This window comes from Oncorhynchus gorbuscha, linkage group LG13 (assembly GCF_021184085.1).
Source record: "Oncorhynchus gorbuscha isolate QuinsamMale2020 ecotype Even-year linkage group LG13, OgorEven_v1.0, whole genome shotgun sequence".
NCBI classification, from domain to species: Eukaryota; Metazoa; Chordata; class Actinopteri; order Salmoniformes; family Salmonidae; genus Oncorhynchus; species Oncorhynchus gorbuscha.
Genome location: NC_060185.1, coordinates 36802543 through 36821738, shown reverse-complemented (window position 1 = coordinate 36821738; position 19196 = coordinate 36802543). Strand labels below are relative to the sequence as shown.

At 47.0% G+C, this 19196-nt stretch overlaps 1 protein-coding gene across 1 annotated transcript in view; it reads right to left on the bottom strand.

The window, feature by feature from the left end:
- Nucleotides 1-19196, bottom strand: part of LOC123992814 (protocadherin-16-like) — a 226115-nt gene that overhangs the window by 41882 nt on the left and 165037 nt on the right. The window contains exons 3-5 of the mRNA XM_046294350.1: nucleotides 11564-11752; nucleotides 2500-2731; nucleotides 1517-1753 (exon numbers count right to left, since the gene is read on the bottom strand). Coding sequence (XP_046150306.1) covers nucleotides 1517-1753; nucleotides 2500-2731; nucleotides 11564-11752 — 658 coding nt within the window. The remainder of the gene's footprint in view (nucleotides 1-1516; nucleotides 1754-2499; nucleotides 2732-11563; nucleotides 11753-19196) is intronic.

Below are 19196 nucleotides of genomic sequence, written 5' to 3'. Positions count from 1 at the left end.
GTTCGTGATAAGTGGGGGCTCGTCCAGGATTTTGAAGGTACTGTGTTTGGGAGAAAACGTGGAGTTAATGTTAAAATCTGTAGGGGCTTTGTTTGCGTCTTTTGTTCCAGCTTGTTTGAGTTGTAATGTTTGGTGCCCAGTGTTGGTTGCCTTTGTATGGTTGGTAAACTTGCCACTGCGGTGGATTGTGTGCTGTGTTGGAGAGAGTATATTGGTTAGTTTCCAGGCCCTGCCCAGGCTGGAGACTCTTGCTCTACTCACTGTTGGGACATCGGTCTGAGGAGGTGAGAACAATTGGCTGTGTACCACAGTGGGAGATTTGGGTAGGGTAGTCACACTTACCTGGAGCTATAGCCTTTCTTTTTCCCCTGTTAGGCTTAGCGACGTGTTTCACTTTAGAATACAATGGGCATGGTTATTTTGTTTGTTATTTTTGTGTGGTGTCTGGACTGAGCAGTTGTCTCAGGGGCACATCCATGGCTTGGGGGAATTTGCCAGCATGCTAGGTGGTACATTTCCTTGCCAGCAGGCTACAGTGTGTAATTACCCACCGCAAATCCGCACAAATACTAGGGTTGAGTTACTATAGGTTTTGGGGGAAGCTCTATATATATCTCATCTCTCTCCTGTGGTGCCCAGTGTGATTGTCATTTCTCGTGTGGTCTGTTCTGGTGTCTTCAGCAGAGGGGAAGAGCGATATTATATTTTAAAATGATTGACTTCTGACTAAGACGTCTAATATAGACGTTAATTCGCTTTCCATCAGAGGAACTGTTAGAATTATGTACTAAAGAACAGCTGTTGAAGATCACTGAACACTACAAAGGTTGTGCAAGTGGAAGTGTGAACACGTACCCCCTCGAGGCTGGGTCAATTTGTTTGTGTGACTGACGACCCTCCCACTCTGTCTGCCGAATTCTCTCTCCCTACTCCACTCCCTTACACTACTGACTACACACACCATTGTTAATTGTATTTAGTTTACTTAGGTTAATAAATATATTTATTAACTTATCTCCACGTTGTCTCTGTTTTTGTTACAGACTCTGAGCCGGTTCGTGACAGTGAATACAGATCCAATTGTGTGTGTGGGAGATTATTTGTATCTTTTGAAGTGAGTTGACAAGATCCAGAGCCACTCCAGACGAGGAGACCAGGACCAGACCAGACAGAGACCACTTCAGTTACAATATACTCCCCCTCAGTCATTTTTCAAGTCTTTTACACTATGACAGAGCCCTAAATATCCAAAGTAATGACTATAAAAACAATGTGCTGGGATGGAATTTGTGATTAATGTGATTTCTAAACTAGGTGTGTACAGTGGCTCACTGCCTATTTGAACAATTGGTACATGTAGCAAAGAGGGAGCACAGAACACCCCAGTGAGTCCTTTCAGCACATACTGCCCACACACACACACATTACCCACCCAACACACACACACACACATACTTTTAAACAGATGTTAGCAGTCCTTAACCAATCATAAGTTCTAATTCCAAGTCACACCCACCGTTCTTACTGATGGCCTGTACGATGCCAACCTCAGTCCCTCGCAGTACGTCTTCAGACACAGTGAAGCTGTACTGGCTGTGTTCGAACACAGGGGGCGCCACCAGGCCTGCCACCACACTGATGTTGACCCGGGCGTTGACCAGTGCTGCCAGACCCCCTCTGTCCTGGGCTGAAACCACCATGGGGATCACCGTGTTGGCCTTGCCGTGCAGCGACCGGGACAGGGAGATCACACCTGGTGGAGAAAGGACACAAAACACAGTGGTCAAGGTCAGACACAGCTCCAAATACACACACAGACATGAGGACGGACACACACATACTGTACCCACAGCACCACATTAATAGAGCAGGTTCAAATCAGCAGGAACCCTGTTAAAAACGCTGACTCTAGAATCTAGTCCTGTCCCGGTTGCTGACATCCCGGTCGCCGTACTCCTGTGGCGGGCCGGGCGCAGTGCACGCTGACATGGTCGCCAGGTGCATGGTGTTTCCTTCGACACATTGGTGCGGCTGGCTTCCGGGTTAAGTGGGCATTGTGTCAAGAAGCAGTGCGGCTTGTTTGGATTGTGTTTCTGAGGACGCACGGCTCTCGACCTTCGCCTTCCCGAGTCCGTACGGGAGTCGCAACGATGAGACAAGACTGTAACTACTGTAACCACCAAACTACCACAAAATTGAGGAGAAAAGGGTGAAGTAAAAAAAATACTAAAATAACAAAAAAAAGCACCAACCTGTTTAGTTTTGGTCATAGTTAAAGCTGTATTACAGTAAAACGCCAACCTGTTTAGTTTTGGTCATAGTTAAAGCTGTATTGCAGTAAAACGCCAACCTGTTTAGTTTTGGTCATAGTTAAAGCTGTATTACAGTAAAACGCCAACCTGTTTAATTTTTGGTGATAGTTAAAGCTGTATTACAGTAAAACGCCAACCTGTTTATTTTTGGTCATAGTTAAAGCTGTATTACAGTAAAAGCGCTAACCTGTGTCTTTGTTGAGGGTGAAGAAGGGGGAGTTGCCCCCGGGGACGGTTCGGTACGTGACCCTCCCGTTCTCCCCAGTGTCGGGGTCAAGTGCCGTAACCTTGACGACAGAGGTGCCAGGTGCACTCTGGGAGCTGAGGCTGACGGCGTAGCTCACAGGGTAGAAGACTGGTCTGTTGTCGTTGATGTCCAGCAGGTCAACCCTGACATAGGCCATGGAATTCAGACCTCCCTGCAGGGAAACAGGAAGGAACATCTATCAATGAATCTAAAAGACAATGCTCATTGGGATGTGTCAGATGTGTCAGTTCCATTCTGTGTTGGTTTGTTGATGTTGGTGAATTTTCTGGAAAGGTCACCAGTGTCCTGGGGTAGAAATGTTTTTTATTTCGATGTGCCTCAGTTAAGCTGAGCACCTTTCCCCCTTTAAATCAAAGCCCAGCTGAAGTGAGTTAGGTGTTGGGTTTGCACCACTTCTAAGGACAAAAAGCCCTCTGTTCTACTAGACTTCACATGCTGTTGTATATCAGCAGGACAAAGTGGTAAAAAAAAATGAAAAAAGAGTTAGACTACATTAATAGAGCAGGTTAAAATAAGCAGGAACCCTGTTAAAAAAATGTCTGACTCTAGAATCTAGTCCTGGCAGGTTGGTGGAGGGATACGGATTGATAGCTTCCCCAGGGAAACAGCAATCTGTCAGGATCTGTGTGGGGTGAGATTTCTACCCTTTTACCTTCAAGTAGGATTTGGCGTGTGGCACTACAGCATAGTCCTGTCATGGAAACTCATTCACAGCATAGTCCTGTCATGGAAACTCATTCACAGCATAGTCCTGTCATGGAAACTCATTCACAGCATAGTCCTGTCAGGGAAACTCATTCACAGCATAGTCCTGTGATGGAAACTCATTCACAGCATAGTCCTGTCAGGGAAACTCAAACTCATTCACAGCATAGTCCTGTCAGGGAGAGTCATTCACAGCATAGTCCTGGCATGGAAAGTCATTCACAGCATAGTCCTGTCAGGGAAACTCATTCACAGCATAGTCCTGTCAGGGAAACTCATTCACAGCATAGTCCTGTCATGGAAACTCATTCACAGCATAGTCCTGTCATGGAAACTCATTCACAGCATAGTCCTGTCATGGAAACTCATTCACAGCACAGTCCTGTCAGGGAAACTCATTCACAGCATAGTCCTGTCAGGGAAACTCATTCACAGCATAGTCCTGTCAGGGAAACTCATTCACAGCACAGTCCTGTCAGGGAAACTCATTCACAGCACAGTCCTGTCAGGGAAACTCATTCACAGCACAGTCCTGTCAGGGAAACTCATTCACAGCACAGTCCTGTCAGGGAAACTCATTCACAGCACAGTCCTGTCAGGGAAACTCATTCACAGCACAGTCCTGTCAGGGAGAGTCATTCACAGCATAGTCCTGTCAGGGAAACTCATTCACAGCATAGTCCTGTCAGGGAGAGTCATTCACAGCATAGTCCTGTCAGGGAGAGTCATTCACAGCATAGTCCTGTCAGGGAAACTCAATCACAGCATAGTCCTGTCAGGGAAACTCATTCACAGCACAGTCCTGTCAGGGAAACTCATTCACAGCATAGTCCTGTCAGGGAGAGTCATTCACAGCACAGTCCTGTCAGGGAGAGTCATTCACAGCACAGTCCTGTCAGGGAGAGTCATTCACAGCACAATCCTGTCAGGGAGAGTCATTCACAGCATAGTCCTGTCAGGGAAACTCATTCACAGCATAGTCCTGTGAGGGAAACTCATTCACAGCATAGTCCTGTCAGGGAAACTCATTCACAGCATAGTCCTGTCATGGAAACTCATTCACAGCATAGTCCTGTCATGGAAACTCATTCACAGCATAGTCCTGTCAGGGAAACTCATTCACAGCATAGTCCTGTCAGGGAGAGTCATTCACAGCACAGTCCTGTCAGGGAAACTCATTCACAGCACAGTCCTGTCAGGGAGAGTCATTCACAGCATAGTCCTGTCAGGGAAACTCATTCACAGCATAGTCCTGTCAGGGAAACTCATTCACAGCATAGTACTGTCAGGGAAACTCATTCACAGCATAGTCCTGTCAGGGAAACTCATTCACAGCATAGTCCTGTCAGGGAGAGTCATTCACAGCATAGTCCTGTCAGGGAAACTCATTCACAGCATAGTCCTGTCAGGGAAACTCATTCACAGCACAGTCCTGTCAGGGAAACTCATTCACAGCATAATCCTGTCAGGGAGAGTCATTCACAGCACAGTCCTGTCAGGGAGAGTCATTCACAGCACAGTCCTGTCAGGGAGAGTCATTCACAGCACAGTCCTGTCAGGGAAACTCATTCACAGCATAGTCCTGTCAGGGAGATTCATTCACGGCATAGTCCTGTCAGGGAGAGTCATTCACAGCATAGTCCTGTCAGGGAAACTCATTCACAGCATAGTCCTGTCAGGGAAACTCATTCACAGCATAGTCCTGTCAGGGAAACTCATTCACAGCATAGTCCTGTCAGGGAAACTCATTCACATCATAGTCCTGTCAGGGAAACTCATTCACAGCACAGTCCTGTCAGGGAAACTCATTCACAGCATAGTCCTGTCAGGTAGAGTCATTCACAGCACAGTCCTGTCAGGTAAACTCATTCACAGCATATTCCTGTGAGGGAAACTCATTCACAGCATAGTCCTGTCAGGGAAACTCATTCACAGCACAGTCCTGTCAGGGAGAGTCATTCACAGCACAATCCTGTCAGGGAGAGTCATTCACAGCACAATCCTGTCAGGGAGAGTCATTCACAGCACAATCCTGTCAGGGAGAGTCATTCACAGCATAGTCCTGTCAGGGAAACTCATTCACAGCATAGTCCTGTCAGGGAAACTCATTCACAGCATAGTCCTGTCAGGGAAACTCATTCACAGCATAGTCCTGTGAGGGAAACTCATTCACAGCATAGTCCTGTCAGGGAAACTCATTCACAGCAAAGTCCTGTCAGGGAAACTCATTCACAGCATAGTCCTGTCAGGGAGAGTCATTCACAGCATAGTCCTGTCAGGGAAAATCATTCACAGCATAGTCCTGTGAGGGAAACTCATTCACAGCATAGTCCTGTCAGGGAAACTCATTCACAGCATAGTCCTGTCAGGGAAACTCATTCACAGCATAGTCCTGTGAGGGAAACTCATTCACATCATAGTCCTGTCAGGGAAACTCATTCACAGCACAGTCCTGTCAGGGAAACTCATTCACAGCATAGTCCTGTCAGGTAGAGTCATTCACAGCACAGTCCTGTCAGGTAAACTCATTCACAGCATATTCCTGTGAGGGAAACTCATTCACAGCATAGTCCTGTCATGGAAACTCATTCACAGCACAGTCCTGTCAGGGAAACTCATTCACAGCATAGTCCTGTCAGGGAAACTCATTCACAGCATAGTCCTGTCAGGGAAACTCATTCACAGCACAGTCCTGTCAGGGAAACTCATTCACAGCACAGTCCTGTCAGGGAAACTCATTCACAGCACAGTCCTGTCAGGGAAACTCATTCACAGCACAGTCCTGTCAGGGAAACTCATTCACAGCACAGTCCTGTCAGGGAGAGTCATTCACAGCATAGTCCTGTCAGGGAAACTCATTCACAGCATAGTCCTGTCAGGGAGAGTCATTCACAGCATAGTCCTGTCAGGGAGAGTCATTCACAGCATAGTCCTGTCAGGGAAACTCATTCACAGCAATAGTCCTGTCAGGGAAACTCATTCACAGCACAGTCCTGTCAGGGAAACTCATTCACAGCATAGTCCTGTCAGGGAGAGTCATTCACAGCACAGTCCTGTCAGGGAGAGTCATTCACAGCACAGTCCTGTCAGGGAGAGTCATTCACAGCACAATCCTGTCAGGGAGAGTCATTCACAGCATAGTCCTGTCAGGGAAACTCATTCACAGCATAGTCCTGTGAGGGAAACTCATTCACAGCATAGTCCTGTCAGGGAGAGTCATTCACAGCATAGTCCTGTCAGGGAAACTCATTCACAGCATAGTCCTGTCAGGGAAACTCATTCACAGCACAGTCCTGTCAGGGAAACTCATTCACAGCATAGTCCTGTCAGGGAAACTCATTCACAGCATAGTCCTGTCAGGGAAACTCATTCACAGCACAGTCCTGTCAGGGAAACTCATTCACAGCACAGTCCTGTCAGGGAAACTCATTCACAGCACAGTCCTGTCAGGGAAACTCATTCACAGCACAGTCCTGTCAGGGAAACTCATTCACAGCACAGTCCTGTCAGGGAGAGTCATTCACAGCATAGTCCTGTCAGGGAAACTCATTCACAGCATAGTCCTGTCAGGGAGAGTCATTCACAGCATAGTCCTGTCAGGGAGAGTCATTCACAGCATAGTCCTGTCAGGGAAACTCATTCACAGCATAGTCCTGTCAGGGAAACTCATTCACAGCACAGTCCTGTCAGGGAAACTCATTCACAGCATCATTCACAGCATAGTCCTGTCAGGGAGAGTCATTCACAGCACAGTCCTGTCAGGGAGAGTCATTCACAGCACAGTCCTGTCAGGGAGAGTCATTCACAGCACAATCCTGTCAGGGAGAGTCATTCACAGCATAGTCCTGTCAGGGAAACTCATTCACAGCATAGTCCTGTGAGGGAAACTCATTCACAGCATAGTCCTGTCAGGGAAACTCATTCACAGCATAGTCCTGTCATGGAAACTCATTCACAGCATAGTCCTGTCATGGAAACTCATTCACAGCATAGTCCTGTCAGGGAAACTCATTCACAGCATAGTCCTGTCAGGGAGAGTCATTCACAGCACAGTCCTGTCAGGGAAACTCATTCACAGCACAGTCCTGTCAGGAGAGTCATTCACAGCATAGTCCTGTCAGGGAAACTCATTCACAGCATAGTCCTGTCAGGGAAACTCATTCACAGCATAGTACTGTCAGGGAAACTCATTCACAGCATAGTCCTGTCAGGGAAAATCATTCACAGCATAGTCCTGTCAGGGAGAGTCATTCACAGCATAGTCCTGTCAGGGAAACTCATTCACAGCATAGTCCTGTCAGGGAAACTCATTCACAGCACAGTCCTGTCAGGGAAACTCATTCACAGCATAGTCCTGTCAGGGAGAGTCATTCACAGCACAGTCCTGTCAGGGAGAGTCATTCACAGCACAGTCCTGTCAGGGAGAGTCATTCACAGCACAGTCCTGTCAGGGAAACTCATTCACAGCATAGTCCTGTCAGGGAGAGTCATTCACAGCATAGTCCTGTCAGGGAGAGTCATTCACAGCATAGTCCTGTCAGGGAAACTCATTCACAGCATAGTCCTGTCAGGGAAACTCATTCACAGCATAGTCCTGTCAGGGAAACTCATTCACAGCATAGTCCTGTGAGGGAAACTCATTCACATCATAGTCCTGTCAGGGAAACTCATTCACAGCACAGTCCTGTCAGGGAAACTCATTCACAGCATAGTCCTGTCAGGTAGAGTCATTCACAGCACAGTCCTGTCAGGTAAACTCATTCACAGCATATTCCTGTGAGGGAAACTCATTCACAGCACAGTCCTTTCAGGGAGAGTCATTCACAGCACAATCCTGTCAGGGAGAGTCATTCACAGCACAATCCTGTCAGGGAGTGTCATTCACAGCACAATCCTGTCAGGGAGAGTCATTCACAGCATAGTCCTGTCAGGGAAACTCATTCACAGCATAGTCCTGTCAGGGAAACTCATTCACAGCATAGTCCTGTGAGGGAAACTCATTCACAGCATAGTCCTGTCAGGGAAACTCATTCACAGCAAAGTCCTGTCAGGGATACTCATTCACAGCATAGTCCTGTCAGGGAGAGTCATTCACAGGACAGTCCTGTCAGGTAAACTCATTCACAGCATATTCCTGTGAGGGAAACTCATTCAAAGCATAGTCCTGTCAGGGAAACTCATTCACAGCATAGTCCTGTCAGGGAAACTCATTCACAGCATAGTCCTGTCAGGGAGAGTCATTCACAGCATAGTCCTGTCAGGGAAACTCATTCACAGCATAGTCCTGTCAGGGAAACTCATTCACAGCATAGTCCTGTGAGGGAAACTCATTCACAGCATAGTCCTGTTAGGGAAACTCATTCACAGCATAGTCCTGTCATGGAAACTCATTCACAGCATAGTCCTGTCAGGGAAACTCATTCACAGCATAGTCCTGTCAGGGAGAGTCATTCACAGCACAGTCCTGTCAGGGAAACTCATTCACAGCACAGTCCTGTCAGGGAGAGTCATTCACAGCATAGTCCTGTCAGGGAAACTCATTCACAGCATAGTCCTGTCAGGGAAACTCATTCACAGCATAGTCCTGTCAGGGAAACTCATTCACAGCATAGTCCTGTCAGGGAAACTCATTCACAGCATAGTCCTGTCAGGGAGAGTCATTCACAGCATAGTCCTGTCAGGGAGAGTCATTCACAGCATAGTCCTGTCAGGGAAACTCATTCACAGCATAGTCCTGTCATCTCCGTTTCAGTAGTCTGGGTTACCAGCCTCCTCTGTTCTCATCCCAGCTTGCCGCGGGAAACTCATTCACAGCACAGTCCTGTCAGGGAAACTCATTCACAGCATAGTCCTGTCAGGGAGAGTCATTCACAGCACAGTCCTGTCAGGGAGAGTCATTCACAGCACAGTCCTGTCAGGGAGAGTCATTCACAGCACAGTCCTGTCAGGGAAACTCATTCACAGCATAGTCCTGTCAGGGAGAGTCATTCACAGCATAGTCCTGTCAGGGAAACTCATTCACAGCATAGTCCTGTCAGGGAAACTCATTCACAGCACAGTCCTGTCAGGTAAACTCATTCACAGCATATTCCTGTGAGGGAAACTCATTCACAGCATAGTCCTGTCAGGGAAACTCATTCACAGCACAGTCCTGTCAGGGAGAGTCATTCACAGCACAATCCTGTCAGGGAGAGTCATTCACAGCACAATCCTGTCAGGGAGAGTCATTCACAGCATAGTCCTGTCAGGGAAACTCATTCACAGCATAGTCCTGTCAGGGAAACTCATTCACAGCATAGTCCTGTGAGGGAAACTCATTCACAGCATAGTCCTGTCAGGGAAACTCATTCACAGCATAGTCCTGTCATGGAAACTCATTCACAGCATAGTCCTGTCAGGGAGAGTCATTCACAGCATAGTCCTGTCATGGAAACTCATTCACAGCATAGTCCTGTCATGGAAACTCATTCACAGCATAGTCCTGTCAGGGAAACTCATTCACAGCATAGTCCTGTCAGGGAGAGTCATTCACAGCATAGTCCTGTCATGGAAACTCATTCACAGCATAGTCCTGTCAGGGAAACTCATTCACAGCATAGTCCTGTCAGGGAAACTCATTCACCGCATAGTCCTGTCATGGAAACTCATTCACAGCATAGTCCTGTCATGGAAACTCATTCACAGCATAGTCCTGTCAGGGAAACTCATTCACAGCATAGTCCTGTCAGGGAAACTCATTCACAGCACAGTCCTGTCAGGGAAACTCATTCACAGCACAGTCCTGTCAGGGAAACTCATTCACAGCACAGTCCTGTCAGGAAACTCATTCACAGCACAGTCCTGTCAGGGAAACTCATTCACAGCATAGTCCTGTCAGGGAAACTCATTCACAGCACAGTCCTGTCAGGGAAACTCATTCACAGCATAGTCCTGTCAGGGAGAGTCATTCACAGCACAGTCCTGTCAGGTAAACTCATTCACAGCATATTCCTGTGAGGGAAACTCATTCACAGCATAGTCCTGTCAGGGAAACTCATTCACAACACAGTCCTGTCAGGGAGAGTCATTCACAGCACAATCCTGTCAGGGAGAGTCATTCACAGCACAATCCTGTCAGGGAGAGTCATTCACAGCACAGTCCTGTCAGGGAAACTCATTCACAGCATAGTCCTGTCAGGGAAACTCATTCACAGCATAGTCCTGTGAGGGAAACTCATTCACAGCATATTCCTGTCAGGGAAACTCATTCACAGCACAGTCCTGTCAGGGAAACTCATTCACAGCACAGTCCTGTCAGGGAAACTCATTCACAGCACAGTCCTGTCAGGGAGAGTCATTCACAGCACAGCCCTGCCAGGGAGTCATTCACAGCACAGCCTGCCAAGGAGAGTCATTCACAGCACAGCCCTGCCAGGGAGAGTCATTCACAGCACAGCCCTGCCAGGGAGAGTCATTCACAGCACAGCCCTGCCAGGGAGAGTCATTCACAGCACAGCCCTGCCAGGGAGAGTCATTCACAGCACAGCCCTGCCAGGGAGAGTCATTCACAGCACAGCCCTGCCAGGGAGAGTCATTCACAGCACAGCCCTGCCAGGGAGAGTCATTCACAGCACAGCCCTGCAGCATAGTCCTGTCAGGGAGAGACATTCACAGCACAGCCCTGCCAGGGAGAGTCATTCACAGCATAGTCCTTTCAGGGAGAGTCATTCACAGCATAGTCCTGTCAGGGAGACTCATTCACAGCACAGCCCTGCCAGGGAAACTCATTCACAGCACAGCCCTGCCAGGGAAACTCATTCACAGCACAGTCCTGCCAGGGAGAGTCATTCAGACTCTTTTTATTTGTCTACACTACTGAAAAACGTTCTGCTCTGCTGTGTTCTGCTCCGCCTGACTGGGGAGCTCCCCTCTCTACTAGCTATCCTGGCTCTGGCTCTATAGCTGCGTCTAATAGCCAGGGTGCTGCTAGCTATATCTCTGCTGTGAACCCTGCTGTGAAATATTGGTTAAAAAGATCCATTCAATTGTTGGAAGCATCAATATTACCAGGGTGCTGGAGTTTTTATTATTTTAGCCCTGTTGTGATAAACACTGTGAACAGCACTGCTTTAAGAGATCACTGTCAGGGGTTTAATGTACTCACAGGGAGAGATTATGTGCCAAATGGCACTCTATTCCATAGGGCGCTGGTCAATGGGAATTGACTATGTAGGGAATACGGTGCCATTTGGGGATGTAGCCATTGGATGAGGATGGAGAGATACCGTAGGAGACTCACCCCGTCCACAGCGGTGACGGTAAAGTCATAGCTGGTTGGTCCCTGATCCCTGTCCAGAGCCACGTTGGTACAGATCTGTCCTGTCTCCTTCCCTACAGAGAACTGGGAGGGGACAGCACTGTTGATTCCTGACCCCAGAGAGTAACTGATGGAGCCGAAGGAGCCGCCGTCCGCGTCTGTCGCTGTCACCTGGAAAAGGGGAGATAAAAGAAGAGGATTTATGAGTTAGACAGTTTGTCGTAAGGGGAACTTTCACTGTTACACCTACAGAGATAGACACAAGAATACACCCACAGTAGGAGCTAGATGTCACGCCTTGGTCATTGTATCTTGTGTTTTTGTTATATGTTTGGGTAGGCCAGGGTGTGACATGGGTTTATATGTTGTATTTCATATTGGGGTTGTATTAATTGGGAGTGTGTATTATTAGGGGTGTGTCTAGTTAGGCTTGGCTGCCTGAGGCGATTCCTATTTGGAGTCAGCTGTTTCTAGTTGTCTCGGATTGGGAACCGTATTTAGGTAGCCTGAGTGCGCGTTGTATTTCGTGGGTGATTGTACCTGTCTTAGTGTTAGTCACCAGATAGGCTGTATTTAGTTTCATTCGTTTGTTGTTTTCTTCTTCGTTATTTCATGTACCATATTAGCTTCATTAAAAGTCATGAGTAACCTACACGCTGCTTTTCGGTCTGACTTTCTACAAACAACAGACGAAGATCATTACAGAATCACCCACCACGATTCACAGACCGAGCAGCGTGTGAACTGGCAGGAGCTAAAGGAGGACGATATGGATGGCAGAAGCAGGGATTATACGACGTGGGAAGAAATCGACAGGTGGGCGTCCGACCCAGTGCGAGTGCAGGAGCCCGCCTGGGATTCCCTACAGCAATGCGAAGAGGGCTATACACGGATGGAATCGAAAAGGAGAGCACGGCTATACAGAGCGAAAACCGTAGGTAACGGGGGAAAGCGCAGAGAGAGAGTGGCAGAGTCAGGAGTCAGACCTGAGCCTACTCTCCCTGTTAATTGTGAGGAGCAGCAATATGAGGACTTCTGGTCTTGGGAGATGATATTAGACGGAAAAGGACCCTGGGCGCAGCCGGGAGAATATCGCCGTCCCAAGGAGGAAATAGAAGTAGCTAAAGCGGAGAGGCGTGAGTATGAGGAGGCAGCACTGCGACACAGTTGGAAACCGGAAAGTCACCCCAAAAAATGTATTGGGGGGGGCTAAAAGGGAGAATAGTTATGCCAGGTAGGAAACCTGTGCATACTCACTGTGCTCACCGTTGGGCTAGAGAGACCGGGCAGGCACCGTGTTATGCTATGGAGCGCACGGTGTTTCCAGTGCGGGTGCAGAGCCAGCTGCGACTTATACCAGCCCTTCCTATTGGCCGGGCTAGAGTGGGCATCAAGCCAGGTAAGCTTGGGCAGGCTCGGTGCTCAAGAGCTCCAGTGCGCCTGCACGGTCCGGTCTATCCAGAGCCACCTATACACACCAGTCCTCCGGTAGCAGCTCCCCGCACCAGGCTTCCTGTGCGTGTCCTCGCGCCAGTACCACCAGTTCCAGCACCACGCACCAGGCCTCCAGTGCACCTCGCCTGTTTAGCGCAGCCAGAGCTTTTCTCCTCTCCTGTGCTGCCGGAGTCTCCTGTCTGTCCAGCGCCACCAGTGCTCCCAGTCGGCCCAGCGCGTCCAGTGCGCATCGCCTGTTCAGCACAGCCAGTGCTTTTCTCCCCTCCTGTGATGTTGGAGTCTCCCGACTGTTCAGCTCAGCCAGAGCCTTTCTCCTCTCCTGCGCTGCCGGAGTCTCCTGTCTGCCCAGCGCCGCCAGTCGGCCCAGCGTCACCAGTCTGCCAGGATCCGCCAGAAGTGCCAGTCTGCCAGGATCCGCCAGAAGTGCCAGTCTGCCAAGATCTTCTAGATCGGCCAGACAACCTGAATCATCCAGGTCCACCAGCCAGCCTGGATTTACCGGAGCCTACTACCTGCCTGAGCTTCCTCTCAGTACTGAGCTTCCTCTCAGTACTAGGCTCCCTCTCTGTACTGGCTCCCTCTCTGTACTGGGCTCCCTCTCTGTACTGGGCTCCCTCTCAGCTCCCTCTCAGTACCGCTCCTCTCAGTACCGAGCTTCCTCTCAGTACCGGGCTTCCTCAGTCAGTACCGGGCTGCCCCTCCCCTGCCCCTCTGTCCCGAGCTGCCCCTCGGTCCCGAGCTGCCCCTCGGGCTTCCCCGAGCTGCCCCTCAGTTATGTGGGGATCAGGGTGAGGACTATTAGGCCATGGTCGGCGGAGAAGGTGGATTATCCTAGGACGCGAAGGGGAGGAACTAGGACATTTATGGAGTGGGGTCCACGTCCCGAGCCAGAACCGCCACCATGGACAGACGCCCACCCGGACCCTCCCTATGCTCTTGAGGTGCGTCCCGGAGTCCGCACCTTAGGGGGGGGTTCTGTCACGCCTTGGTCATTGTATCTTGTGTTTTTGTTATATGTTTGGGTAGGCCAGGGTGTGACATGGGTTTATATGTTGTATTTCATATTGGGGTTGTATTAATTGGGAGTGTGTATTATTAGGGGTGTGTCTAGTTAGGCTTGGCTGCCTGAGGCGATTCCTAATTGGAGTCAGCTGTTTCTAGTTGTCTCGGATTGGGAACCGTATTTAGGTAGCCTGAGTGCGCGTTGTATTTCGTGGGTGATTGTACCTGTCTTAGTGTTAGTCACCAGATAGGCTGTATTTAGTTTCATTCGTTTGTTGTTTTCTTCTTCGTTATTTCATGTACCGTATTAGCTTCATTAAAGGTCATGAGTAACCTACACGCTGCTTTTCGGTCTGACTTTCTACAAACAACAGACGAAGATCATTACACTAGACAGATAAGGACATATTCAGATAGCAACTAGACAGATAAGGAAATATTCAGCTAGGAGCTAGACAGATAAGGACATATTCAGCTCGGAGCTAGACAGATAAGGAAATATTCAGCTAGGAGCTAGACAGATAAGGAAATATTCAGCTAGGAGCTAGACAGATAAGGAAATATTCAGCGAAGAGCAAGACAGATAAGGAAATATTCAGCGAAGAGCAAGACAGATAAGGAAATATTCAGCTCGGAGCTAGACAGATAAGGAAATATTCAGCTAGGAGCTAGACAGATAAGGAAATATTCAGCTAGGAGCTAGACAGATAAGGACATATTCAGCTAGGAGCTAGACAGATAAGGAAATATTCAGCTAGGAGCTAGACAGATAAGGAAATATTCAGCTAGGAGCTAGACAGATAAGGAAATATTCTGCAACTCTTGGAGGACACTGGATGTTGACTTTAAAAAATGCAATTATTCCAATTCCATAAACTACTTTTGGACAGCTGAAGAAAGCACACAATTTGTCCTCGGAAAATGACCTTTTCTAGACCAATGTATTTGAGTATATACCCTGTAGGATCCTTTTGGATAGTACCACTAGAATGAACAGGGAACAAACACAGTAAAGCACAGTAACAGTACAGGACAGGACAGGACAGTAACAGGACAGTTACAGTACAGTAGAGTAAGAGTACAGGACAGTAATAGTACAGGACAGGACAGTAACAGTACAGGACAGTAACAGTACAGGACAGTAACAGGACAGTACAGTAACAGGACAGGACAGTAACAGTAACAGTAACAGTAACAGTAACAGTAACAGTAACAGTACAGTAACAGGACAGAACAGGACAGTAACAGTACAGTAGAGTAAGAGTACAGGACAGTAATAGTACAGGACAGGACAGGACAGGACAGTAACAGGACAGTTGCAGTACAGTAGAGTAAGAGTACAGGACAGTAATAGTACAGGACAGGACAGTAACAGTACAGGACAGTAACAGTACAGGACAGTAACAGGACAGTACAGTAACAGGACAGGACAGTAACAGTAACAGTAACAGTAACAGTACAGTAACAGGACAGAACAGGACAGTAACAGTACAGGATAGTAACAGGACAGGACAGAAACAGTACAGGACAGTAACAGTACAGGACAGTAACAGGACAGAACAGGACAGTAACAGTACAGGACAGGACAGTAACAGTACAGTAACAGTACAGGACAGTAACATGACATAACAGGACAGTAACAGTACATGACAGGACAGTAACAGTAACAGTACAGGACAGTAACAGGACAGAACAGGACAGTAACAGTACAGGACAGGACAGTAACAGTACAGTAACAGTACAGGACAGTAACAGGACATAACAGGACAGTAACAGTACATGACAGGACAGTAACAGTACAGTACAGTACAGTAACAGTACAGGACAGTAACAGTACAGGACAGGACAGTAACAGGACAGTAAGAGTACAGTACAGTAACAGTACAGGACAGTGCAGTAACAGTACAGGACAGTAACAGTACAGGACAGGTGAGTAACAGTACAGGACAGGACAGTAACAGGACAGTAAGAGTACAGTACAGTAACAGTACAGGACAGTAACAGTAACAGTACAGGACAGTAACAGTACAGGACAGGTGAGTAACAGTACAGGACAGTAACAGTACAGTAACAGGACAGTACAGTACCAGTACAGGACAGGACAGTAACAGTACAGTAACAGGACCGTAACAGTAACAGTACAGGACAGTAACAGTACAGGACAGTAACAGTACAGTAACAGTATAGGACAGTAACAGGACAGTAACAGTACAGGACAGTAACAGGACAGTAACACTAAAGTAACAGTAACGGTACAATAACAGTACAGGACAGTAACAGTACAGTAACAGTACAGTAACAGGACAGTAACAGTAACAGTAACGGTACAATAACAGTACAGGACAGTAACAGTACAGTAACAGGACAGTAACAGGACAGTAACAGTACAGTAACAGTACAGGACAGTAACAGGACAGTAACAGTACAGGACAGTAACAGGACAGTAACAGTACAGTAACAGGACAGTAACAGTACAGTAACAGGAGAGTAACAGTACAGGACAGTAACAGTACAGTAACAGTAACGGTACAATAACAGTACAGGACAGTAACAGTACAGTAACAGGACAGTAACAGGACAGTAACAGTACAGTAACAGGACAGTAACAGTACAGTAACAGGACAGTAACAGGACAGTAACAGGACAGTAACAGTACAGTAACAGGACAGTAACAGTACAGTAACAGTAAAAGTACAGTACAGTAACAGTACAGTACAGTAACAGTACAGGACAGTAACAGTACAGGACAGTAACAGTACAGGACAGTAACAGGGCAGTAACAGTACAATAGAGTAACAGGACAGTAACAGTACAGTAACAGTACAGGACAGTAACAGGACAGTAACAGTACAGTAACAGTAATGGTACAATAACAGTAAGGACAGTAACAGTAACAGGACAGTAACAGTACAGGACAGTAACAGGGCAGTAACAGTACAATAGAGTAACAGGACAGTAACAGTACAGTAACAGTACAGTACAGTAACAATACAGGAACAGTACAGGACAGTAACAGGGCAGTAACAGTACAATAGAGTAACAGGACAGTAACAGTACAGTAACAGTACAGGACAGTAACAGTACAGTAACAGTACAGGACAGTAACAGTACAGTAACAGTACAGGAACAGTACAGGACAGTAACAGTACAGGACAGTAACAGTAACAGTAACAGTACAGTAACAGTAACAGGACAGTAACAGTACATTAACAGTACAGTAACAGTACAGTAACAGTACAGGACAGTACAGGACAGTAACAGTAACAGTACAGTACAGTACAGTAACAGTACAGTAACAGGACAGTAACAGTAACAGGACAGTACAGTAACAGTACAGTAACTGTAACAGTACAGTAACAGTATAGTACAGTAACAGGACAGTAACAGTACAGGACAGTAACAGTACAGTAACAGTACAGTACAGTACAGTACAGTAACAGTAACAGGACAGTAACAGTACAGGACAGGACAGTACAGTACAGTAACAGTACAGTAACAGTACAGGACAGTAACAGTACAGGACAGTACCAGTAACAGTACAGGACAGTAACAGTACAGGACAGTACAGTAACAGTACAGTAACAGTACAGTAACAGTACAGTAACAGTACAGGACAGTAACCGTATCAGTACAGTAACAGGACAGGACAGGACAGGACAGTACAGTACAGTACAGTACAGTACAGTACAGTACAGTACAGTAACAGTACAGTACCAGGACAGTACCAGGACAGTACAGTAACAGTACAGTAACAGTACAGGACAGTACAGTACAGTAACAGGACAGGACAGTACAGTAACAGTAACAGTACAGTACAGTACAGTACAGTACAGTACAGTACAGTACAGTACAGTAACAGGACAGTAACAGTACAGTAACAGTACAGGACAGTAACAGTACAGGACAGTACAGTACAGGACGGTACAGTTCCAGGACAGTACAGTACAGGACAGGACAGTACAGTAACAGTACAGGACAGTAACAGTACAGTACAGTACAGTAACAGGACAGTACAGTAACAGTACAGTACAGTACAGTACAGTACAGTACAGTACAGTACAGTAACAGGACAGTACAGTAACAGGCCAGTACACTACAGTACAGTAACAGGACAGTACAGTAACAGTACAGTACAGTACAGTACAGTACAGTACAGTACAGTACAGTACAGTACAGTACAGTAACAGGACAGTACAGTACAGTACAGTACAGTACAGTAACAGGACAGTACAGTAACAGTACAGTACAGTACAGTAACAGTACAGTACAGTAACAGGACAGTACAGTAACAGTACAGTACAGTACAGTACAGTACAGTAACAGGACAGTACAGTAACAGGCCAGTACACTACAGTACAGTAACAGGACAGTACAGTAACAGTACAGTACAGTACAGTACAGTACAGTACAGTACAGTACAGTACAGTACAGTAACAGTACAGTACAGTACAGTAACAGGACAGGACAGTACAGTAACAGGACAGGACAGTACAGTAACAGTACAGTACAGTACAGTACAGTACAGTAACAGTACAGTACAGTACAGTACAGTAACAGGACAGTACAGTAACAGTACAGTACAGTACAGTACAGTACAGTAACAGGACAGTACAGTACAGTACAGTACAGTACAGTAACAGGACAGTACAGTAACAGTACAGTACAGTACAGGACAGGACAGGACAGTACAGTAACAGTACAGGACAGTAACAGTACAGTACAGTACAGTACAGTAACAGGACAGTACAGTAACAGTACAGTACAGTACAGTACAGTAACAGGACAGTACAGGACAGTACAGTACAGTACAGTACAGTACAGTACAGTACAGTACAGTACAGTAACAGGACAGTACAGTAACAGGACAGTACACTACAGTACAGTAACAGGACAGTACAGTAACAGTACAGTACAGTACAGTACAGTAACAGGACAGTACAGTACAGTACAGTACAGTACAGTACAGTACAGTACAGTACAGTAACAGGACAGGACAGTACAGTAACAGGACAGTACAGTAACAGTACAGGACAGTAACAGTACAGTACAGTAACAGGACAGTAACAGTACAGTACAGTAACAGGACAGTACAGTAACAGTACAGTAACAGGACAGTAACAGTACAGTACAGTAACAGGACAGTAACAGTACAGTACAG